The sequence below is a fragment of the Crocodylus porosus genome, unplaced genomic scaffold, assembly GCF_001723895.1.
Source record: "Crocodylus porosus isolate Cpor-Errol unplaced genomic scaffold, CroPor_comp1, whole genome shotgun sequence".
Taxonomy (NCBI): Eukaryota; Metazoa; Chordata; order Crocodylia; family Crocodylidae; genus Crocodylus; species Crocodylus porosus.
Window position 1 is genome coordinate 203,154,014 of NW_017728886.1, and position 25,922 is coordinate 203,179,935.

At 44.8% G+C, this 25,922-nt stretch overlaps 2 protein-coding genes across 2 annotated transcripts in view; one reads left to right on the top strand and one right to left on the bottom strand.

Annotated features, from left to right (window-relative positions):
* LOC109318787 (transmembrane protein 68-like) overlaps window positions 1-25,922 on the bottom strand; it is a 120,375-nt gene that overhangs the window by 34,287 nt on the left and 60,166 nt on the right. The gene's annotated exons all lie outside the window — the stretch shown is intronic.
* The window catches only part of TGS1 (trimethylguanosine synthase 1), a 50,635-nt gene continuing 33,275 nt past the window's right edge, over window positions 8,563-25,922 (top strand). Inside the window, exons 1-6 of the mRNA XM_019548170.1 lie at window positions 8,563-8,679; window positions 12,305-12,369; window positions 15,935-16,104; window positions 21,477-22,347; window positions 23,572-23,695; window positions 24,699-24,785. Of these exons, the coding sequence (XP_019403715.1) occupies window positions 8,567-8,679; window positions 12,305-12,369; window positions 15,935-16,104; window positions 21,477-22,347; window positions 23,572-23,695; window positions 24,699-24,785 (1,430 nt within the window). The 5' untranslated portion in view covers window positions 8,563-8,566. The remainder of the gene's footprint in view (window positions 8,680-12,304; window positions 12,370-15,934; window positions 16,105-21,476; window positions 22,348-23,571; window positions 23,696-24,698; window positions 24,786-25,922) is intronic.

Sequence of the window (25,922 nt, forward strand, 5' to 3'; positions counted from 1 at the left end):
AGAGCAGGCAGGAGACACGGGAGAAGCCAGGGAGTGCCCATGAGGGTGCATATGTAAGTAGCCCAGGGGGTGCATAAGAATAGAAGTCCAATGAGGGCATATAGGAATAAGAGCCCAGAGGGGGCAGGAGTATTGCGTTAAGCCCCAGAGAGGGCAAGGGTACACAGAAGGGCTCCGGTGTGGGCCACGAGGTGAAGATAAGCCCGGAGGGCGTCCGCGAGGGCACGGGCAATAGGAACTGACTCAACAACGTCCGGTACATCTGAGAGGTTTGGGGTGTGGTATAAGGGGTGGTAAGAGCCACGCATAGCCCATAAGGCTGGGTGCAACAAAGATCAAGCTATACAGCTCATTAGGGGCCAGGATAAATAAGAACACCATGTCCAAGGGGACAAAAAAGCAGCCTCCCTTTAACAATATTACCAGCAAAGACGTGGCGGGCAAGAACAAGGATGCTTGGATGCTAACTTGGCACAGTAGGAGGCGCCAGGAGAGATCACGGCCACTCCTAGGGCCCTGCACCGTGACAGGCATCTGTTCCAGAAAGTTTCCAGCAGGCTTCACTCACAGTGTTCCAGGCTGAACCACCCTCTGCTTCTCTTGGGGGACGCTTCCCCCTTTCACTGCCGTTCCTCCACGTGGGAATCTGCTCCATTCCTCGAACTTCCTCTTTGCCACGGTTCCTTTCCCCTTCTGGGGGAAGAAAATAGTAAAGTCCGGCTTCTCTTATACGAGTTCCTTAATTAGCAATTTATGAGTTTTCCAGTCTCCAACTTGGCGAGCACTCCCGGCACCGGCAGAATGACGTCATCTCTTCGAGTAGTCCCACCACCCATCTGGTAAGCTTCTCGCTCTCCATCCTCCTCCATAACAGGGCTGCCAGCTCCCTGTTACACATATAGTTCTTAAACCCTGGAAGCTGATGAAAGGCTGAAAAGAATGAACTGTGTATAGGTAGTACTGTTCTCCCTCTCAAAATTTTAAATGTTTTCTGTGGCTCAGGTAGATGACACACAAACAGACATCTTGTAGGTCAAGTGCAGTATTTCAGTTGTTCAGCTATAATGACAATATTAGAGATACAGGATTCCATCCTGGATTTTCTGGTGAAAATCTTCAATTATTGGGCAAGGCCTGAGACCACCATCTCATTTGAGAAAGAGAAAGTAATGACTACCTTTTTCCTGTGTAACAGAAGGATTTCTTGACTGCTATGAAATCAGGCATGTATGGCACAGATTTTAATCCTACCCATAGTAATTTGTGGTAAACGATACAATATTTGGCACAGGTTGTCCAGTGACAAAGATGAACTGTGACTTGGAATATGTTGCTCATCCTTCTGCAACACATCACCTGATTGAGCCACATTGATGAGAGGTTGAATCATTTGGGGAAGGACCTAGAATGACCTTTTTGCGAGACTGAGAATATGGAGGCTAAGAATATGGGCATAAACAGTCTTATGGAGAGTGGGATTCATCCAGTACCTAAGCCTGTGGGGAATCCAGATCCATGGTCCAGGCTGTACCAAAGGGGCCAAAACTGTTTAGTTAGAGTCATACCCCTAATTCAATGGTACTCAACCTTTTGGCCTCATGGGCCAGACAAGTGGTGTATGGCCAATCTGGGACTGGGTTAGGCCCTGTGCTGCCTCTACCCACACTTGCTTGCCTGGATCTGCTCCCATATGCTAAGAACAAACCTTAAAGCCCCATGCCGCCCCTGCCCACCAGGATGGGGCCCTGTACCATCCCATTCCCTACGTGCCATGATCAGGCCCTGCTCTGCCCCCAGGCACTGGGATTGGGCCCCGTGATGCCCTACATGCCTGATCTAGCACATACGGCAAAATGTCCACACAGGGCTCCCTGTGGGTCTGAAAATTTGGCATTAAGGGAATGGTTACTGCTCTCCCACTTCCAAAATGCTGGGCCCATAGGGAGTCCCTCAGCCAGAACTGGCCCAGGGGCTGGGGGTTGAGCATGCCTGGTCTAATTGCCATTGCCAGCCAAGGGTCATTACTGGTGGGAGTTGTCAACACTTCCCTTTGTGATGGCTGGGTCCTTGGTGTTCTTAATTTTGTGATTGTCCAGCCTACTCAGTAAGCCATTACTTTATGCTGACTCTCCAGCCAGCTATCATCATGTCTCCAAGCTTCCTTTTTGGGGGAACGTCATTGAATGGGTGGTTGCCCAACAGCTCCAGATACATGTAGATATGATCCTATCCCTGGATATAGCACAGAGACTGTGCTCTTGGCCTTGGTTGATGATCTTTGCCTGGTGATCAAGTGGGAAATTATGCCTTGCTGATCTTGCTAGATCTTTCAGTAGCCCTTCAGTTGACCACAACATGCTCATCAAGCATTTATATGATCTGGCAGATATTCACAAAACCACTTTTAATTGATTCTACTCTTTCCTATTAGGTGATCCCAGAGGGTGGTGAATTCATTGTCCCTGCTGGAGTCCTGTTGCCACTTCCAGTCAACACCTATATGAAGCTACTATGCGACATCATGCAGAGATTAGGAGTTAAGAGCCATCAGTATGCTAATGACACCCAGCTCTATTTTTCTTATCTAACCTAGGGCTTTGCAGTCTCTGTCCTTTTCCAGTGCCTGGCTGCAACTGAGATGAGACACAAGTAAACCAATTGAAGCTAGATCCAGACAAGACAGAGTTGATTGTGGTGGACAGCTTGCATGACCTGTGGGGAGGACTAGGATACCTATCATTGTGAGGGTTCAGCCTCCCCATGCCCCTCAGGTTTATAGCCTAGGAGTATTCTTTGATCTTCTGTGCTTTTATCTCCAAGTGGCAGCAGTGGCTAGGAGTGCCTTGTACCAACTCCATCTCGTAGGAAGGCTGTAAATCTTTTTTATTTCAGTTTCAGATCTGGTTAACTTCATCGATTCCTTCAAAACCTAGAGGCTAGACTAATGCAATGCACTATATGGGGGGCTCATCTTTATGATGATCTGCAAGCTGCTACTGGTGCAGAACATGGTGGCCCACTTTCTGAAAGGGGGTGAGTCACCAGGAGCACATAACTCCAGTGCTCCAGTGTCTGCAGTGGCTCCCAATAGCTTTTCAGGTACAATTCAACATGCTGATTTTAACTTAAATGGCTTGGGAGCTGCATACCTAAAGGACTGCCTTGCGTACGCTGCATCATGATTCCTAAGGTTAACCACGAGCATCCAAGTTTATTTGACAAAAACATGTGGAAAGTCATTCTCTGCCATTGCTCCTCAGCTCTGGAATTCCCCCCTTGAGTCCTGCCAGAGCCCAAGCCTGGACATCTTTTGAAATTGCTGTAAGATTTGCTTCTATTTGAGCAGGAGTTTGGCAGACAAGACTAAGCTGGGATATTGTTTAGGGGATGTTTTCTCTACAGGCTATTTTAATACTCCATTGCAGGGTGTCGCAGGGTACTTCCGTGCCCTGCTCCTAGTGAGCCTTGAACTTAAGGGGGGAGGCGTGTCGCAGGGCACTGAAGTGCCCTGCTCCTATAAAGAGGTACAGGTGCCGGTTGCCGGGGCAACCGCAGTTTGGTCCATTGACCGGAAGGGAGCAGGGCCTGACCTATATAAAGGTGATCCAGGGTGAGGCCAGAGAGGCAGTTCCCCACTTGCAGCCAAGGAAGAAGGAGCTTTGCTGGAGTAAGCAGAGTAGGAAAGCCTGATGGCCTGACCAGTTTCTGTTCAAGGATACCAGGTGGAGGAAGCCCTGGTAGGGATTTGAATGATGGTTAGCCAGATGGCTTAGAGTTTATGTTGTAGCCCAGGGGCTTGAGTTTTCTGTTCGTAGTTTTATAAGACCGGAGGACCGGGTGAGGCTATTAGGGGTTGGAGGAGGCCTCACAGGGGCTCCATGGTAGTGTGGGGACCCCGGTGCTCAAGAGGGCACAATGTTCAAGGGTGCACTGACCCCAGCCCTGAGAAGGGGCGCAGAGGATTGGGGGCCAGGTAAGGTCACAGCTGCCTGAGCCATACAGGAACTTAAGACCCGAGGAGGGGCTTTAGGGGCCAAGCACGGCTACGGCCACCTGAGCCCCAATTGTGAGAAGCCCAAGGGCACTCACTTTGCGACCCAAGGAGGGGGGTTTGGGGCCAGGCACAGCTACAGCCACCTGAGCTCCAGTCGAGAGAAGGCCCTGGAGCGGGCACGGTCGCGAGAGAAGGCAACCGCGAGAGGCTGGGGAGCATCTGTGGGGAGTGCGGGCAACTGCGAGAAAAGAGAGGCCAGGGAACATCTGTGAGGGCATGGGGCAACCGTGAGAGAAGCCAGGGAACGCCCGTGGGGCGCAGGCCCTAAGGCGAGCCAGAGAGCGTCCGTGAGGGTGCAGGCCATTGTGAAAGAGGCCAGAGAGCCCGTGAGGGCCTGGGCCAGTGTGAGACAAGCCCAGGGAGCCCATGAGGGCGCAGGCAATTGCAAGACAAGCCAGGGGGCACCCGTAAGGGCGCGGCAAGGGATCGACCATACAAGGTCCAGTACATCTATGGGGCTTGGGGTGTGGTACAGGGGTGGTAGGAGCCACGTATAGCCCATAAAACTGGGGTGCACCAAGTCAGTCAATACAGAACAAGGGCCACGATACACCAGAGCACCGTGTCCAAGGAGACAAAAAGGCAGCCTCCCTTATAAAATTCCTAACATCAAAGACGTGGTGGGCGAGAACGAGGGTGCTTCATCTCAGATGTGGCACAGCAGGGGGTGTCAGGAGAGATCATGGCCGCTCCTAGGACCCCGCTCTGTGACACAGGGATAGGCAACCTTTTCTGGCTGTAGGCCACAATGAGCCATCCTGAGTCTAAGTCAGGTGGGTGAAAAGGAGCTAGGACCTAGCCATCACTGCTGCTTATCTCCACAGATACACAAGGAGAGTGCTGGCACAACTTGTACTTGTGGTACCACTGGGAGAGTGACTGCAGCCAAAGCCCCCTGCCACCAAATGACATTGAAGACCCACATCTACCGGCCAGATCCAGCCGTTTAGCAGGTATATATCAATTCTGTTCATTGTATCTCTCTTCCACTCCACTAATTTTCATTCCTGTTTTCCTCCAAATTATTCAGCTCTCCCTCCCTCCTGTAATTGTTTCCTGATATATTCATGGCTACAGAGTAGTAAAGTCTCAGTCCTGGGGGGACTTTCTGGCTGATGGCAGCAAAAATCCAGAGAAATGATGGCAAAAACCTAACTACAGCTGGAACTTCGGCTTGTTTGTATACTGAACTCACATGATGATGTTCAGTTTGCCACAAGAGTACCCAGGGACTTAGCTACAGGATATATGCATACTGCCTGTGACTGACAATTGCTAAAAACCAGAAGAAGAAGAAGCTATAACATGTTAGTTAGTATTTAGAAGACTAGAAAAAGAAGGGAAAACAGTTATCGGTACATTTATTTTACCTGAGATAGAAATGATAACACAGGTTTGCAGTGCTGCAGACTAACTTGTTTAGAGAGACATACTTAAGTCCAGGCAAGCCAACTTCCTGTCTCTAATCAAAGAAGTCAGGAGTTTTAGATGTTTGCTTAGCAGTCTGTTTCTAACAGGCATGTGAAAACATCTACTAAAGGCCTAACTTTAATACAGTGAAAACTGCATGTAAGTTCACTGAAGAACTGCATGCTAAGATTGGCAAATGAATCGCCTGTAAAAACACTGGTGTCATTATGGTTACTCAACAAGAAAGGGCTGATTTGCACTTTCAATCCCTTTACTCAAAGAAGCCAAGTTACACATCATTATACTTTCATCTGTGTTCCTTCCACTTTTTGCTTACAAGTAAAAACAGACACACCTGTATAAGTGTAGCTGCTAAGGAACTTTGTTACTAAACTGAATGAAAGGAAATTAAAATGTAGGGCTGCCTATAAACATGCTTGTTCACCTTCTAATTGGAATGCATTAAGGCAGACTTGAATAACTGAGTCTGCTTTGTGTTCTAATTAAAGTGCTCCACTCTTACCTCAGTGCTACATGTATTAAGCCTGCTCCCATGTTTCAAAATGCCCACATGGGCACATTAACTAAATCCTGTTGAAAAAGCTTTAGTTAAAGCACCCCACAACCATTTTGAAATGTGGAGGGGCTTAATACATGTGACAGTGATCCCTTTAAATTAGAGCAGCTGCCCGGGAGCCACTCTAATTCCCCCTCCTCCCCTACTTTCCGTGTGTGTGTGTGTGTGTATACACACACACACACACACACACACACTTGTAAAGTATATATATATAGGCAGCCTAGAAGGCTGTTGGCTCCTGTTTTTGGGCTGTCCCCATGTTGACATGTCAAGGCCTACCCTTCACTCAGGAGTATCAGTGAAATGGAAAGACTTCCACTGAACTCCAAAATCCAGAAGGGTTCTTCTCTTCTACCATGCATCACACCATATACAGGCATACCTCGTTTTATTGCGCTTCGCTTTATTGCGCTTCACAGATATTGCGTTTTTTACAGATTGAAGGTTTGTGGCAACCCTGTGTCAAGCAAGTCTATCGGTGCCATTTTTCCAACAGCATTTGCTCACTTCACATTTTTTAGCAATAAAGTATTTTTTAATTAAGGTATGTACATTGTTTTTTTAGGCATAATGCTATTGCACACTTAATAGACTACAGTATAGTGTAAACGTAACTTTTATATGCACTGGGAAACCAAAAAATTCATGTGACTCGCTTTGTTGCGATATTCGCTTTACTGAGGTGGTCTGAAACCAAACCCGCAATATCTCCAAGGTATGCCTGTACATCTAAACTCAGCCTAATACCAGTAAGAAATACACCCACATTTCCTTAGAATGGAACGTTAAAACATCTTGTATTACAAACAGTGGCTACATTTTTATGCAGTACAGACAGGCCTGCATGGAAAAACTGAGTCCCAAACCACAATTTGTAAGAGATTTTCCTCTAAAAGTATTAGTCCAGTCTTTCACCCAAATTTTTGTGTGAGCCCTTTATTAAAGTTACAATGTTTGATTAAAGTTTAATTGCTGATTTGTCACTGAGGATAGTGACACAAATCAAAAACCAGTCTGTGAAACAGAAAAATGCTTGCTTAATCTCGAGGAGATAGAATTATAGAAAATTATGGGTTGGAAGGAACCTCAGAAGGTCATCTAGTCCAACTCCTTGCTCAAGTAGGATCATCCCCAGCCAGAGCATCCCAGCCAATGCTTTGGCAAGCCAGGCCTTAAAAATCTTTGAGAATGGAGATTCTACCACCTTTCTAGGTAACCCATTCCAGCGCTTCACCCATCTCCTAGTGAGAGAGATTTTCCTAATATCCAACCTAAGCCTCACTTGCTGCAATTTGAAACCATTGCTCCTTGTTGTCATCTGGCACCACTAAGAACAGTTTAGCTCTTTCGAACCTTACTTCAGGAAGGCTGCTATCAAATCCCCCCTCAGTCTTCTTTCTGCAGACTAAATAAACAGTTCCTTCAGCCTCTCTTTGGAAGTCATGTACCCTAGCTCCTGAACCATTTTCGTCTCTGCTGGACTCTCTCCAACTTGTCCACATCCTTTCTGTAGTGAGGGACCCAAAACTGGACACAGATGTTGCTCTTTCATACATGAATGACCTTCCGTACATGAATGAGCAGTGGGCTCAAGTTGCATCAAGGGAGGTCTAAGTTGGATATTAGAATTTTTTTTCTCATTAGGAGGATGTTGAAGCACTGGAACAGATTACCCATAAGTGGTGGATTCTCCATCCTCAGAGCTTTTTAAGGCCCAGCTGGACAAAGCCCTGGCTGGCATAATCTAGTTAAGGACCTGCCTTGAGGAGGGGGTTGGACTAGATGTGACCTCCTGAGGTCCCTTCCAACCCTCACTTTCTATACTATGACCAAACATGAGTAACTTTTCAGAGATTTCACTTTTAACATCTGTTGTTTTTACATGGGAAGGCAGATGACATAAGGACCGATCAGTGGTTGCATTTGCACGTAAGCGTAAGTAGTTTACCGTGCTGAGTTTATTAGAATAATTCGGCATTTAGTTCACAATGGTGAAAAAACCCATGAAAGAGGTTCTGGGGGCATTGGTAGCTGTGTTGGTCTGAGGACATGGGCAGACAAGGTTCTTCAGGTCAAGCCAGTAATTTTTATTAAACCAACTAAAAGAGTTGGAGAAATTCTTCTTTGCAAGCTTTCTTTTTTTTGGCACCTGAAAGCTTGCACAGAAGACTTCTTTCCCAACTATTTCACTTTGTCTAATGCAAGACATCAGATTAACCCCAAGAACCTTGTCTGCCCATGAAACAGGTTCAGCATTGATTAATTTAAGGAAGTTTGTTAATCATTCCCAAACGATGCCGTGAGGCGCTGAACTGAAACGAGGTGGTCACCTCGCCTTTCGTGCCAGCGGCCCGCAGGACTGCGGTAACCCCCGTGCACGCCCAACTGTGGCGAGAGACCGCCAAAGCCCGCCAACCGCTGCAACGCCGCGCCGCGGAAAGAGCCCGGGCCATATTGAGCGGGGCGCACCATGGTCACTTCCGGCGGAAGGGACGCGTGCTGCGCGCGTGCGGCGGGAGGGGATGCCCCTCCTGCTCTGTGCGCGCGAGATGCGGAGCCTGGTGGTGGCCGAGCTGATGCTGGAGGCGGGGGCGGCCGGCTACATCCTGTGCCGCTGTTCGCGGGCCTTCGTCGAGTGAGTGTGGTCCTTGCCGGGCTTTGCGCCAGGCGGCCTAGTCTTTTCACAGGGGGTAACGCTGCTCTCCCCGGTCTCTGCGCTAGGCCCGGGGGCGGAGGTGGCGGGTGTTTGTCTGCGGCCGCCGGGTGCCCGGAACAGGGCCTGTGAGCCAAGGGGGCCCCGGAGCCGAGGCCGCCACAGTGCCGCGCTGGGGAGCCCCGAGGCTCTCGGAGAGGGATGCTGCAGTAGCCACCCTGGGAGCGCAAGAATATCTCCACGGGATCCCTCACGGCGCAGCTGGGTTTTGTGCAGCCTGTGCAATGCGCAGCCAAATCCTGGGCATGCACCAGGCACGAGCGCTTTGCCTGCCCTGTTGTGAGGCTCCACCGAGTCCCAGGACCTCCTGGTTAACCTCCTCCTGGCCCTAGCCAAGCTGGCAGTATACCTCCCCAGGAAGGAGGCTGCCACCAGGGAAACCCTCAGGGACTGCATAGCTGTTTTCCTGTCCCTGTTCTAGTCATGTCTCTGGATAGAGTCACACTAGACAGTGTCCTCTGGCTCCTTGCACTCGTTTGAGGGCCAGTGGGTGCTGTCCGGTGCTCTGCTCAGTGTCCTGCCTTGGTGCACTTGGTTTGAACCTGTGACCCCTACTCCTGCTTCTTTTGTCTTTCAGTTGTCCCAAACAATCAGGGATGTGCGCTTGGTGTCCCCGCTCACCAAGGAGGCTTATAGCTCTACTTGATGGGCTCTGGTCCATGTCCCACAACAGCCCAAATGGCATATCATAAGGGACTATCAGGTGTTCCAGTACAGGATCAAAACAATTCACTGTGCTGAGCAGGAGCCTCTGCAAGCTGGTCTGTAGGGAAACCCTGAGGGCAGGGCATGTCCTAAAGCCTGCCCCTTTCTGGGACAGGTGTCTCCTCCCACTCTGGATTTGCAGCCCAAAAGCTTTGGGTGCTGATGCCTCTGCTCAAGAATGGCTTTGGTGTCTCATTTAAGAAAGAGCAGGAAGAGATGGTGCTATACCCCCTTTTATATGATAACTCAGTGGTTAGAACATGCTCCCTAGGTCTGGGAGACCCAGGATTCATTTCCTTCCCTTCTAGGGCTATGTCTGATTCCATTAAAGCTGAATGTCTATCTTGTAGGCCAAGTTTTCAGTCTCTTTTTGGCCATGTACCTTTTTACCTACAGGATATTTCTGCTCCTATCCCCAGCAGCCAGTGTCGCTGCATACCCATTCCTTGACTGTCAACACCAGCGTCAACATGTGGCAATGCTCTTATTCACCATGCATTGCCCAGTCAGATACTCCACTGCCATTATTCAAATTCAGCCATATGTCCCCTAGCAAAGTGCTGCATATCCTATTTTGAAAACTGCTGTATTAGTCCATAGGCATTTCTGTGCTGGGAAACTTATCAACCCTTCTGGCTGAAGCTTTTTCACACTGTACTAAGAATGAAAGACCTCTGGGTGCAAAGGAGATAGTATTTCTGGCCAAGAGTTTGCGCACTCACTTGGAAGCGAGGCATCCTGGGTTCCAGTCTGCTGCATGGATTGTTCATCTGAGGCATCACTGACATTTTTATCTAACTCATCCAGCCCCATAGGCCAGTTCTTGAGTGGGGGGCCAGTTTGCAGGTCATAGCCAGAGCATGTAGATGTCATCTGGCTCATGGGGTGGGAATTTGGCAGTGGCAGCATTAATTGCTGAAACTTCTGGAGTTGTGGCAGCCACCACTCTTTCTGCTGCTAATTTTTTGCCTCTGTAAGCAGTCCTGTGGACCAGATGATGTAGCTCCATACTTCAAATTCAACCTACACTGTTCTTCAGGGGTCTGGAAATTTGTTAGCAAGATGAGCAACAGCAACTTTAATTGTTGTAGCACTGGGAGCTGTAGCAATTAATGCTGCCACCACTCTGTTTTGGGCTGGAAGGCCACTTAGGGAGTTTTGGTGAGGTGTTCAAGGCTGGAGGGGGAGGGGGGTGTGCTAACCTGGTGTGGTGAGAGGAACACCCCATGGGTAGGTCATAGGTGTGGATGGGTTGGGGCTGCAGACAGGCAGGGAGCAACATCCAGGAGCAGAATGGCAGGCAGGGCCAGGGCCATGATCACGGGGCTGTGACACCTGCAGGACCAGGGCCTGGGCCTCGGGCAGATCTGCTACCTGCTCCCCACATGCCTTTGCCTGTGAAATTGCCACCTGTTGCAGGGACATGTGGAGAGTGGTTTGTGGCTCTGCCCCAGGCCCTGGCCCCACACTGTCACCATCCTGCAATCCCAGCTCTGGCCCTTCCTGCCTGCCCTGCTCCTGGACACTGCTCCCTGTCTACCTGCAGGCCTATCCCATCTACCCACCCTGCTTTTGGGGTCCTGGGACATTCTCCTTGGAGACTCAGCCTACCTGCTCTGTCCAGCGGCCCCGGCAGTTGGTTCAGGCTAGACAGACTGGTGTGCCCAAGCAACAGAACCTGGTCTGGTGGCAACAGGGGTACTGGCAGCAACCACTAGAAGGAACTGCTGCCACCAGGGCTACTGGGAAGCTGAGTCTGACTGTCTCACCTCTGCAGACCTGCTGTATATCTGCAGGTTCTGCAGCAGAACCAGCCAAATGCACCATCGCCTGGGCTGCCCCCTGTTTCTGGGCTGGTTAGAACTAAGGGACCTGCCACAGGCTGGATAAAATTCTTTGGTGGTCCATATCCAGCCCACCATATCCAGCTCATGAGCCATTTTTTGCCCACCCTTGCTCTAAACACCTACATTTCTGGATCTGTGGGGAGCCCTATGGGCCACATAACACAGTTGTGCAGGCCAGATCCAGCCTGCAGGTCCTAATTGGTTGCCCCTGGGATAAGGTTTGGAACCTAAGTTCCCCTCACTTCAGTAAGTGCTCTACTTTCTACAGAATTCTGTTCCGTGTTGTGCTCTCTCTTTCTTCTGGCTAGGTACATTTTTAAGTCACTTAGAAGCAGTAGAACAGCTTCAGCTTTGAAGACTCAGACTTTCCTGTTCAAAGTACTCTACTAGTCACAGCACACCTCCTAGGATGTGTTGGCTTGTTCTTTCCTTTGAGAACTGAGCCTGAGTCTCACATGTCTTGGGTGAGTGCTGTGACCACTGAGTTATCATCTAACTGGAAGGTTACAGCTGCAATCAATGCAGCCATGCCTTCTGTTTTGTACAGGGCCCAATCCAGTGTATATGGCCAGAAGTGCCTAGCAGGTGGAAGTGACAGGCAAAGGAATGTATAGTGTGTGGATCTCAGTTGTAGATGCTTAGCCTATTAGGTGTGTCAGCACTGAGGCACTTTAGGACATGCGTACAAACACAGCTTTTGGTATTGGTAGAATTAAAAAAAATAAAAACAGTGGTGCCTTGCAGGGCCCTAGCACCTGTAAAGTTAAGTAGTACCTGAATAGATATATTCAGGATATAAAGCCCCACATTTTAGGTCTTCATACAACTTGTATTTTCTGCTCATCTTCTTCATACAGGTATATTTTGTTATTCATCAGTCTCTGGTATGTTGCCTTTTCTTTTTGTTTTCTTGTTTTTCTATTTGTTTATGTATTTTATGTATTTAATGATAACAATGTGCTTCAGTGCTTCCATTTTTTCCACTTGTTTTACAGGGATCGAAAATTATATAAACTAGGATTAAAAGGATTTTATGTCAAAGATGTCAGTGACAGTACAGGTAAGGTCTAACTCATAGTTAGAAAATTTGGGGATGCATCTTATTTTGACTACTTGAATTAGTAATGAAATTGGTTGATAATATTTGCATAATTACAATTACATTGGTCATTTAGGCTCTGCGAGTGCTGAATAACACTAGTCCATAATTGAATCCTTATTTCTGATTCCTTATTTTTTTCTAAAAGTAGCTGATTTTCTTTTTGATAAGATTTTACATTGAAATAATAATTATACTGTGTTTTGACTTTTTCAGCTCCCCCACTCCCCCCATGCTGCTTGACTCCTGTCCTTTGGACTGCCTAATCAGGCAGATTCCATCCAGCTCAAGGAGTTAATAAGCATGGTGGGTGTCATGGGAGGATAGATTAAAAAACAAAGGCACTAACGAGGGCTGGGAGCTTCTAAAGAGCACAGTATTGAAAGCATAACAAGAAACTGTCCAGATACAATAGAAGCACAAGAACGGTAAGAGACCAATATGGCTGCACAAGGAGCTTCTAAAATGCCTCAGATGCAAACAGAAAACATACAGGCAATGGGAGAATGATCTGGTCACCAGAGAAGCATACCAGGAAATAAGAACCTGCAGGGACAAAATCTGGAAGGCAAAGATAAATAAAAAGATGCAACTGGCAGAGGAGGTTAAGGACAACAAGAAGACATTCTAGAAATATGCTGGCCAGAAAAGGAGGCCAAAGGAAGTTGTGGGTCCTCTGTTAACAAGCTAAGGGAGACTCCTAACTGAAGCTACAGAGAAGGAAGATCTATTTAACACTATTTTGCTTCAGTCTTCACAAAAAAAAAAATAAAACTGCAGCCAGGGATCATCTGGATAAGGAGGGGACAAGATGAGGGAGGAGATAACAAAAGAGACTGTTAAAGAGCTTTTGTTTGGCCTGGAAAAATTCAAAGTCAGCAGGGCTGGATGAACTTCATCCCAGGGTCCTGAAGGAACTGGCAGAGATCATGGAGCCTTTGGCAGTGATCTTCAAAAAGTGATGGCAGATGGGCCAGGTACCAGAGAACTGAAAAAGGCAAAAAGAAGGATCCAGGGAACTACAGAGCCTCACCTCAATACCCAGAAAGTTATTGGAGTATATCCTAAGGAAGGCCATTTGCAAGCATCTGCAGGATGACAAGCTGATCACATGCAGTCAGCATGGATTTATAGAAAACAAATTGTCAAACAAACCTGATCTCCTTTTAGAAAGTAACTATTGCAGTGGATATAGTGTATCTGGACTTCAGCAAGGCTTTAGACAAAGTCCCGCGCAACCTTCTCATAAAGTAATTGAAGAAATGTGGACTGGATAAAAGTACTACAGGATAGATAGATAACTGGATCAATAGCCATAAGCAAAGGGCAGTTATTAATGGGTTCATGTCAGAGCAGAGTAGCAGGAGGTTTCGAGTAGAATACCGTAGGGGTCTCTGCTGGACCAGTGCTGTTCATTGTGTTTATTAATGATTTGAATTCTGGAATTGAGAGCTTCTTGAGCAAGTTTGCCGAGGATTGCAAATGGTGGAGAATGTGAGGACTGTTCAGAAGGATCCTGACAGGTTGGAAAGTTGAGTTAGAGCTAACAGATGAAGTTGAATGCAGACAAATACAAAGTGCTACACTTTGGGAGGAATAATCAAAAACAAATATAAAATGGATGACACTTAGTTGGATTTGGAAGTCTTGGTAGGTTATAGACTAAGTATGAGTCTTGTGATGCAGCTGCACAAAAGGTGAATGCAGTTTTGTCCTGCATCAATAGAAACATGAATTGACATTAGAAGTGAACATGCCTTTTTACTTGGCACTGGTTAGGCCTCGTGGAGTGCTGTGTGCAGTTCTGGGCTCCACATTTTAAAAAGGATGTGGAAAAGTTAGAGTCCAGAGGCGGGTGACAAAGATGATAAAAGGGCTTGAAAAGCAAGTCATGAAGAGAGGCTGAAGGAGCTGGGCATGTTCAGCTTGCAGAAAAGGTGCTTAAGAGCGGACGTAATAGTGTTCAAATACCTGAAGGGCTGCCATGAAAAAGAGGGAAAGCACCTTGTCTCTCTTGTTGCAGACAGGAGGATGTGGACCAATGGCTTGAAGTTACAGCAAAGTAAGTTTAGTTTTCATATCCAGAAACACTTCTTTGCTAAAGAGACGGCCTAGGGAAGTTGTAGACTCTCCATCACTGGAGTCATTCAAGAAGAGGCTGTACAGCCACTGATCAGGAATGATCTAGGCTTAGTTATGCCTGTGTTCTGTTTCCTATGCATCTGGGCTTTGCTTTTTCCCCCTCCTCTCCTCCTCCTTCTGCTGCATGTCAGGGTGTTTTTAAACCTTCCTCAGAGGCATAGGGCATTAGCTACAGCCAAGGCTGGGGACTTTGACTGGGGTGTATCAGTGCTTCTGGTGGGACATAAGCTGGAGCTTCCTGACAAGATAGTCTTGCCCCTTTGTTCAGGATCAGACTGATCGCCATATTTGGGGTCAAGAAGGAATTTGACTTCATGTCCAGATTGGTACCAACTATGGGGGGTTGCCTTCTGGTAGGGGAGGGTTGGGGTTAGAGTTTCATAGAAGCAGGACGTTGGCTGCTGTGGTTCCCCTGATTTACTTGTGCCAGGTTAGGGTGTTCGGTCTGTGTTGTGTCAGGGTTGATGGTAGTCTTATGTAATGTGTTTAGGTTATGGATTGTATAGGATAGTTGGGATAGGGATGATCCTGCCTTAAATGGGAAGTTTGACTAGGTGACCTCTAGAGGTCCCTTTCAGCTCTACTTCTCTATGACTCTATGCCCCCATTAATGAGTCCCTTGAAATTAAGCCTTCCATACAGGCTGAGGGCAGGACAGGTTGGCAATATAAAGATTAACTGGTTTAGAAAGTCATGAGTTCTAGTAGGCAACCATTTCAGCGGCTAGGCTGAGAGAGACAGGAAGAGCAAAAATGTTGTGAAAAGGCCTGTGAGATGAGATGATGAGAAGGCAGAATGGTAAAAGTGTCAGGAACTGAGACACCTGTTTTTGTTTTATGCACATAACTATGTTTTGGTATACTCACTAATTAATGCCTAGAAAGCACATTTTAGTAAATAACTTGGTGTTCCTTGTTAACTTGGTTGTAAATATATCCTGAGCTACATATGCTTTATTAAATAACCATGAGCCAGTTTTTTCTACGGAATCACAAATTCAGTATTTAATAAACCATATTAATATGTAGTGCCTCTTTGCTTAATTATATTTGTAACATTATGCATATCTGTAATTGTCAGCCTTATTTATTTAAAAGGAGTGAGAGAAAAGCAAATGGTGACTTGGGCACTAAGCAAGATTTGTTAGATTATTGGCATTTTTGGTATACTGTGTTTTGTAATATTATATGAGCTTTGTTGACCCTCTCATAATACACTGATAAAGCAACCAGCCCTTTCCCCTGAATTTTAGTGTTATATTTGCATGTCATAAGAAGCCCTGTGAAGCATTTTCTTCCTTTGCTGTCTCTTAATATTTTGTTTACACATTTGCACAGGTTTTGTTTCATAACTTAATATAGCTTGTTACTTTTTCCTCTGTTAGCTGAGGAAGAAAAAGAGGAGGAGGATAATCATCCCAATGTGACAGAAGATTCAAATAGCAATCATGCCTTGGACCCAGATGAAGCTGAACTAGACTCAGAGGCTGAACTAATGAGGCGTATGGGGCTACCACTTCAGTTTGGTGGACAGTCAGCTCTCAAGGAATTTGTGGTAAAACCCATTTTACTTCTCTTTCTTGGTATCTCAACCTGAGCTTTGTGACTGCCATATAAATATGCCATAAACCTAACCTACATCTGTGTGGTTTGTCTCCTCACAGGTGAAGGGAGGGTCAGTATAGAGAAACTTGCAGGATCAGGGCCTGATTCATTTATCAGATGAACCAGATTGTGAATAAATAGAACAAAGGCCATGTGCTTTAAAAGCCGTGCTGCACACATGACCACACAAACAAGTGGCACCCTAGCTTTGAATTAAACTGTACATGGTATTACAAAATACTTGGATGCAAAACACATGTACATTTTTAAACAGGGCAGTGATGAGAGTAAGCAGTGCTTTACATGTTAATACGAAGTCTGGTAGGACAGCTGTAAGAGAAGTATTATGATTGGAAGATTGGCACAAATCTTGCCAACAAATTTTGTTGGTCCAGCTTGTGTTTCTGAAGTGGCTGCAAGTAATGTGAAGAAATAGGTTTGATTAAAAACTGTCACATGTACTGGGATTTCAGGTTGGGTTTTTTCCCCCAGACTTGTAATAGAAAAGTTTGGATAACAAATATAAGTAATTCATGAGATGCTTCCAAAAATAGCTTCATTAGGTAACAGTTGGGTGTTAAGAAAACATAAATAAGTCTTTGTACAGACATTCATTTTCTCCTGGGAGAGTCACTACTCTCCTTGGAGAAACATCACATGTACAAATGTTCAGGCTTTTTCTTCCAGAGTAAAAATGACTGTACCAGGAGAAAAATAACCTGGGACAAACCAAGTTTAAATCATTCCCAAGAGAGTTGCTCCTAGGAGAGTAAATGTCTGTACATGTGACTTCTGCCAGAAGACAGCATAGTCCTTCAGCACCTTCCCCACTCCCCCCGATCCCTGGAGACAGTGTGTTCGTCACTGGATCTGCTGCTTCAGCCGGGAGCAGAACTCGCCCCCTTCACAGTCCGCATCTTGTGCTGTAGGGAAACGCAGGATGACCTTGGGCAGTCCAAGACAGCCAATTAGGGCCCTATATACTGCTGCCATCTATCTCCAGGCAGGCTAAGGGAGCTTGTACACCAGCTGAGATAGGTGCACAGATGTCTTCCCCATCCCACCCACACGGTTTCAGCACTATAAGCTCCCCATTCTTCAGGGCCTTGGCATTCAAATGTGTACACACAGCTCTAGGTCAGTTTCTCAGGAGAATAAATCTGGAAGAATTCTTCCAGATCATTTGAATGTGTGTACACAGCCTTGCAAGCTTTCTTTAGCAGCGTTTGGATGAAGGCATTATAATTCAAGCCATTTCTAGCTGAACTTCTAATTTAAAAACTTGAACATCAATTGTCCCAATCATCTTGAAAGTTCAGTCATAAATTCAAGCGAATTTTGAAGCTCCTTCTTCAACAAAAGGAAACTTAACATTTGCAGCTGACAAGTGTTTCTGAGAATTAATTTAATAAAGGAATGTGATGATCCTTAATTTTTCATTGGTGTAGTGTTTGATCATGGTAAACTGTGCTTAGCATAACACAAGCCTGTTCTGTTTACTAAAACTTGTCAGTAAAGGGTAGTTTGGCAGATTTAGATCAGGTAACTTGCCACTGGACAAGAGGGAGAAGGTTGACATTGTATACCTAGACTTCTAAAAAGCCTTTGATCTGGTATCCCAAGATGTTCTCACAGAAAAATTGAAGGATTGTGGGCTTAAATGCTTGACAGTCAGGTGGATTGGAAGCTGGCTACAGGGTAGGACCCAGAGAGTTCTCATGAATGGATCTGTCATCCTGGTGAGAGGTGGCCAATGGTGTCCTTGAGGGGTCAGTGCTTGGTCCAGTGCTTTTCAACATCTTTATCAATGATTTGGATGTAAGGGTAAAGATCTCACTGGCCAAATTCTCAGATGACACCAAGTTAGGGAGAAGGTGGTCTCACTTGAAGATAGGCTGCAGATGTAGGCAGACCTAGACAAGTTAACAAGTTGGGGGGATTGGAACCAGATGAAGCTCAACATTGAGAAGTGTCAAGTGCCCCATCTGAGGATGAACAGTCCCCAGCATACTTACACACTCGGTGGAGCCAAACTGACTAGCACCGCAACTGAAAGGGATCTGGAGGTAATAATAGACCATAGTGTGAACATGAGCTGCCAGTGCAATAGTGTAGCCAGCAGGGCAGACAGTATTCTGGTGTGCATCGAATCAGCACATCTCAAGCAAAACCAAGGATGTGATTCTACCACTTTACTAGGCATTGGTGAGACTGCAGCTAGAGTACTGCGTCCAGTTCTGGGTGCCGCACTTCAACAAGACATGGAGAAGCTTGAGAGAGTCCAGAGAAGGCCACACCTGTATGATCAGAGATTTGCAAGGCAAGCTATACCAGGAAAAGCTGAGGGACTTGGGACTCTTCAGCCTAAAGAAGAGAAGGCTGACAGGGGAGTTGGTAGCAGCTTCCCGCTACATCAGGGGAATACTTCAAGGGCTCGGCGAACAACTGTGCACCAGGGCACCCTTGGGAAAAACCAGAAGTAATCGCCACAAGCTCCTGGAAGACCCTTTCAGGCTTAACATTAGAAAAAAACTTCTTCACAGTCAGAGTGGCCAGACTATGGAATAAACTTCCTCCAAAGGTGGTGCAACAGCCTACTTTGAATATCTTCAAGAGGAGACTGGATGGTCACCTAGCTGGGATCACCTGACCCCAGTTGTCTTTCCTGCCTAGTGCAGCAGGCCTGGACCCAATGATCTTGTGAGGTCCCTTCCAGCCCCTTACAATCTATGAATCTAGACCAAGACTTGCTGTCAGAAATTAACAAAATGGATATTTCATTTCTTATGATTCTTAAGCTAGAAGGCAGGGTAGATACCTTTATAGACTAACTGAATTATATATATAGTAGAGAGAGAGAGAGAGCACAAGCTTTCATGAACCCAAATTCACTTCATCAGATGCTGTGAAAGGATGGTATAGAGCAGAGTATGAAATGGAATGATTTATTAGAATACAATAGGTGGAAAAGCAGTACAGAGGGAAGGGGCAGGGGGAGGAGTGAGAGGGATTGCTGAGGGAGGTGTACAAAGAACCCATAGGAACAAAGGGTTCACAAAAACCAGGTAATGAGAACTGTAGTCCCTGTTTAAACTCTACTTCGCAGTCCAGTTCGTAGATGACTTCTTGTTCTGCAGTTCCTTGTTCAAACTATATTTTTCAAATTTTTTCTGCCTGAGAACAGCAATCCTGAGGTCAGCAGTGGCCTGTCCAGGGAGGTTAAATTGTTTTCCTACAAGCCTTTGTGTCTTTCTGCAACTGATGTCAGATTGTTGTTCATGCATTCTTAAATGTAGAGAGCACCCTGTCTGTCTGATGCACAATCTTATTCCATAGCAGACAGGCATTTTAAGCAGGTGATGGCATATATGGCAGGGGAACGCACCTTGGATCTTGTACTCCTTGTTATTCAGTCCAGCAATGTGGTCTGTATTGAGGTAGTGGATTGGGTCCATTGCATAGCCTGGTGCCTCTGTGAGGATGGCAGTTAGTCTGTTGCTTGAGAGGTGCCATTTGATGCTCAGGGTGCTATCTGTAAGACAGGGTTGGCTTCAATGGCTGGCTTGAGGTGGCCGTCCTTTTCCAGGTGGAATTGGAGTTAATTCATGATCTACCTAAGGTGTTCACGCTGGAGGGAAATAGGTAACAACTAGAAGCATCCTGTTGTCATTGTCCCTTGTGACAGGATCAGCCTGTGGCACATAGTTGTAGCCACTCCAACCCTGTCCTGGCACACTGATCTTTTGGCCCACTGTCCTCTGCTCTCCTGTCATGCCTTGATGTCTAAATAATAAATATGGGAGGCTGTCCTCAGATATCAGAGTAAGTTTTGGGTCCTTTATTCTGCCTTGTTCATTCCTGAGAAGCCATGTTCTGGCCGCAGTCCATGCCTGAGCAAAGCGTTATTCCTTTGTCCTTGTTCTTGGCTCTGGGTCCTCGCTATACTTCTTCCCTCTGGGTCTGCCAACCCTGTCTCAGTATCACAGGTACTGAACCCTTGCGCTGTGCCTAGCAGGCATCACTTGTGTCCTGCCAGCGCCAGTGGCCCTCTTGTCCCTAATCTTGTCTCTACAATCCCTAATCATTTTAGGTGCTGTAATTGTGGCTTACAGACTCCCTCATAGCCATGCCCGTGCCTCACTCATCCTTCTCAACAAACTACCTTGGGGCCCCATCTGAGCCAATCAGCCCATGCTTGCCTCTTTACAACCTATACTTGCTACCTGTCTCTCCTAGCAGCAGACTTACAACTTTGCAGTTAGCCTCTCTGTAGCACTGCACCCACCCCCTTCTAACAGCAGGGGTAGGGGTCCTCTGCTATACCAGGGTTGATATTGTAGCAGGTCAAAGTATGGTCTGAGTCTGGCTTTATTGATTTGAGTGGCTACAGTTTTGGCCTTGTATTGTAACTGTAGGAGTGTACTCTGGATCCTTAAGGTGTTCATCCTAGTAAATGGGTTCAGAGTAGATTCCGTCGTGTCTTAGAGCTCAGCTGTAGATGATGGATCTAGTGGTAAGTGTGGGATGAAAGCTGGTGGGGTGAAGGTAGCTGTGGCATTTGGTTTCTGATACTAAGTGGTGGGGATGTGGCCATTGCAAACCTTCATTGTAGTGTCTAGGAAATGAATCTGCTGCATTATGCATTCCGAAGTTGGTTAAGTGGAGGGGTGTGAGTTGTTAAACATGTGTCCATGTTATGAAGATATCATCAATGTACCTTAGGTAAAGCAGGGGGATGAGAGGGCAGCTGTAAAGGAAACTAACTTCAGGGTCTGTCATAAATATGTTGGCGTATTGGGGAATCGTATGTGTGCCTGTGGCAGTTCCATTCAGTTATAGGTGTAGGGAGGCCGCAAACCTGAAATTGTAGTTTGCATGATCAAAACTAGCTGAACTGAATGGAGCTGTATTTGTTTACTCCAGTTTCAAGTTTTGCAGTCCCATTACTCTACTTCTATCACCCTTCCCCAAATTAATTGTTTCCTTGTACTATCTTCTCGATTAAATAATTTTAGTAAGGTGGGTGTGGGTGCATGTGTGGAACTGTCTGTTTGTCTGTCAGCAGTGAGTACTTATTTGCCAGGAGGTGATTTCTTTCCTTGCCCTCCCCCTTCTACCCTCAGCTCCAGGTTGTGTGTCATAAAGAAGAAATACATTCGTTAGGTCTCTCAGAAAAGATATGGGGTTGGTGTAGTAATACAAATGGTCTTGAAGACATTCCTGAATTCTTTCTTGTAACCCACTTGGCTGTAGTCTTTTTAATTTATAATACATTTTTAATTTATAATATTCATTTATGAGATATTTTCTTTTAAATTTGAGGATACAGAAAATTTCAGAAAGAGAAACAAGATGAAGAAGAAGAAAATGTCAAAGAAACAATTACGTCAAAAACACTTGTATGAAATCATGCAGAAAACTTGGGCAGAAGATGAAGACCGGGCAGATTGTGAAGACCTTAACCAGTCTGTTTCAGATGATCCAGCTTTAGCCACAGAGCAAACTGAGGAGATAAACAAGTATAAGATTCTGACTCAAGAAAACTGTAAAACCACATATTCCCCTGATAGTGATGCTTCAGCCAGTGAACTTAAAGAGAAATGGGAAAAGTACTGGAGTGAGTATGGAGAAGGCCTTTTGTGGCAAAGTTGGCTAGAGAAGCACAAAGAACTAGAGTTGTTAGATGCTACAACTGTAGCTGAGCCTTGGAATTCTCCTGACACAAAGGAAAAGTGGGAGCAGCATTATACAGAACAATACTGGTATTACTGGGAACAGTTTAATTACTGGACAAGTCAAGGGTGGAGTGTTGACAGCTCATGTACTGATGGCCCAGAAACTCATGTGGAAATAGATCCACAAGAAGCAGTGGACTTTGTTAGCACAGATGGTGAATGTAGTCAAGTTCTAGACTTGTCTCTTCCCTCTGATCCTCCCTACAAGCTTAATTGTGAAGAAAACCCTAGTTCATGTAATAAGTCCCACAATGAAATACTTTCTGGGATTAATAAAATAAATTTAAATTCAGAAGAAGTGGAGCAAAGCAAATCAGTAATTTGGAATGGCCATCAAAATCTCAATTCAGCTAGCAGTGAAAAGCAGTGTCCTTGTGGTTCCAGGCAGAAAGAACCGAGTGATGGTGGAACCAAGAAAAGAAGTGCATCTTCTGAAAATAAAAGTACAAACCAGTCAGGTCAGTATAGATTGATTTTTAGTAATATTTCTCTAAATGGATGTATATAACACAAGAGCTCTGTCTTCATTACTCAGTTTATGAATGGAGAATGAGTATTCTGTAGAATAATTGACTACTTACCAGTAATTCTTTTTTCTTTTCCCTTCCCTTTAATTAACTAGAAACCTCATATCACTCCTCTTAGATCTTTCTACTGAAAGTGTCTGTTCTTAGGGTAAAAGGTGTATCTTCGTAACTCTCCTGAATGAACTAGAAAAATGGTGATATAATGGTGAAATAATAACATTAATGCTTCTTTGATATAAATGAAAGGAATAAGTGAAAGAATTTTGAGGGTGATTTTTATTGGACCAACTGCATGGTTGGGATTAAGTTAGACAAGTTTTGAATGTGTGGCATTATTCATTAGGTCTGAGGGAAGAAGCAGGCATTTACGGATGTACAATCCTGCCTGTGCATTCTTTTCTGTCTGATCAAAAAAAAGTTATACCTGAAAATCTCGTTTTTATAAAAGTAATATCACCTGCATGCCTTTTAGTTTCTGCCTGATAAGCTGTTTGTTAATCATAAACTATTAAATAGAACTTGTAGTGTTGTGCAAGCCACAGTTAATGACTAGGATAAGTACCAATTTATTTTTAAGTACTACCAAGGACAATGAAGCTATTTATCCCTGTAAATACTCGGAGTGTTTGCTCGCTACCCTCTATTCAACTTTCTGCAACTCACTGTTAGTTTCTGCACTAGAGTCATGGTAGAGGTAGAAGAGGGCAAGAAATACCACTACTTTTAGAAGATGTGATTGTCTTGCATTGTTTCAAGTTCTGCAACCTGCATCCGTGCATTTGCTGTCTGTCATTAAGAGGAGGCAGAGTATTACAATCCTAACTAACTTGCAGATAAAAAGGAAGGGAAAGCAATTTGTACTATATAGAAACGTTTCATTTTCAGGGACAGTTTAGACACACCAAAATTACTATTGTCCATCATGGTAAAGACCTTATACAACAAAGTAGCAATGCTGAAAATTTGTATTAATATATTTGTGACTCAGGATGAATAGAAGAAAAGCTGTATGTGCTTGGTACTAGAGTATTATATGTCAGAATAACACTGCACACCAAAAGGAAAAATGAAGCATAAAGATCCCAAAACATTTTTGGAAACCAGACAAGCAATTGTTAGATAAGCAAAAACAATGCAGTCTGTATGCATCTTTAGATTCACAGGACTCGCTTAGACCAAATTCTAGTAATGAAGGACATTTTCACAAGAGTCATAAGAATGAAGATGATGAAGAGGAAGAAGAGCCTCCTGAACATAGACATGCCAAAGTCAAAAGGAGGTAAGTAATACTTTAGATGTTTTTTTTTAACTTCTGAAACCTGTTTCCATATCATCTTTGTATTTGAACATCTAGGAAAATGAGACCCTGAATTTCACTGGGGCTTCTGGAGATTATGTAAGTCTGGTTGCTTCCTTTAATGCCAAACCAGGCAGGTTGGAGTTTCTGTCTAGGGTGGAAGTTTCTTCTCTGTCTTATTCCATAAAAAATATTACATGGGGCTGTTAAATTGAATCAAACATACTTGTTTGTGTAATTGCATTTGACATAAAAATCTGTCTTTTTATTGGCCTGGAATAAGGGATGGGAACAATATTGCATAATCTGTTACTTGTTTAGTTGCTGAACCTGGATTGGTAAATAACTATAGGAACTGGTTTTCTTGAATTATCATCTGTGGTTCAAAACCAGCAACATGCTTAGCACTTTACAAAGCCTGTAATGGGCAGCTCTTCTTAAATTCCTCAAAAGCTGAAAGATTTAGTGAAGCTAGAGCCAGAATTTAACTTGCTGTGCTGGTAATTGAACTAATATTGCCAAATTTGTAAAGTTTGTTTGCAACAAGGTAACGAAAAATAGGCAAAGGCAGTAGTTGGAGAAATGTCTCACATTTCCAATATGTCCGTTTGGATGAGAGCTTCATATGTTGAGCTGCTCTGGGAAGTTATTCTAAGGGGGCATGTTGATCATCCCTGTGGCACAGGAATGAAAAGTACTTGCACTGTTTGGTAGGGAAAGCTAGTTTTCACAATTCATGTGAATTGGTCATGTTTATATTGTGATTGGCATAATTATATATATATATATGGGAATGTCATTGTATATGTAGTCTATGGCTGGGTATATTAAACTGTCTTAATTGTTTGGGTTTCTTACTGACATGGTTGTAAAAATGTTGGTAAGAGTGAAGGTTATGAAATCTGTCAGTGGTAATTGGAACTTTTCATTCTTAGGGAAGAAGAGATAATGCTTTTCTTTCTGACAATGTCCACGTTTCTTACAGCCATGAATTGGATGCAGACGAAAACCCTGTGGCCGATCCTGAGGAAACATGTTGTCTGCTAGGACTCAAATATGGTACCGGAGAAAAGTATGTCTTACGAACAAATTCATTATTAACAAAAAATTCACATCTTCACAGAAAAGTGGCTCTTTTTTACATGTTAGCTGCCTTGACTAAGGCACTTTAAAGGTCATTAAATAAACTTTAGCTAAAGCGCCCTGTGACCATTTGTAAACATGCAGTGGCTTAATGCACATGATGCTGTGGCTTTTTTAATTAGAGCGGCTCTCCAGAGAATGCCTAATTAAAATGCCCCCAACCCTGAGCATGTGTGTAGGCAGCCTTTGTTTTCAGTTATATGGATTATAACTTTGGCAGGTGATTTGATTTCACCTAATGTGGAGTCGATTGTAAGTTGCTCCAAGAATTCTGTAAGGTATCACTAATGTACATTGAAACACACATATTTGTGTTATTACTGAGTAAGGCTCTGCCATTTACTAGTTACTCAAATACATACAACCCTGAATATAAGGCAGTCCCCATCCCCCACATTAATTAGATTCTACATATGGAAAATGTATAAATTAGTTATCATTTTCTGAGTATCTAATTATTGGAGGTTTGCCTTAAACTTGTCCCCCTCCCACTGCTATATCAGGGAAAATTAATCTGGGGGGTCAGCCCTTTGTTGTCTGCCTCCCCCCAAACTTCTTCCCTTTGCAACTGCTTCACCCATCTCCTTACTGTCAGACACTGTTCTCCGTGAGCCCATGGAAGTGAGGGACAAATATGAAAACACTGACTTTGAAATAAATATACCTGTAGTAACTTACATGTAGTACCTATATATTTAGCTCATCCAGAAATGATGCATTTTACCTTTTTTGAAACTGCTGCAAGTTTTAGCACAGGTACTCCATAAACACACTTTTAAGAAGCACTTGTGTACCTATATATATAAATTGAAATGCTGTTGAATTTGCTGGGGCTCGACCCAATGAACTATATGGTAAATCAAGAGCTTTTTGGCTTCAGATTAATATCATGCATAGTTTGTGATATATATAACTGGGCCTCAGCAGATTCAACAGCATTTCAAGCCATGACAGCTCAACAAGTTAACACTGCTCAGTGTGTGTGTGTATGTGTGTGTGTGTACTCCAGATACCCCCCCAACAAAGAATTTGCATGCTAATTACCCCTCTTTCCTCCCCCCCCTTC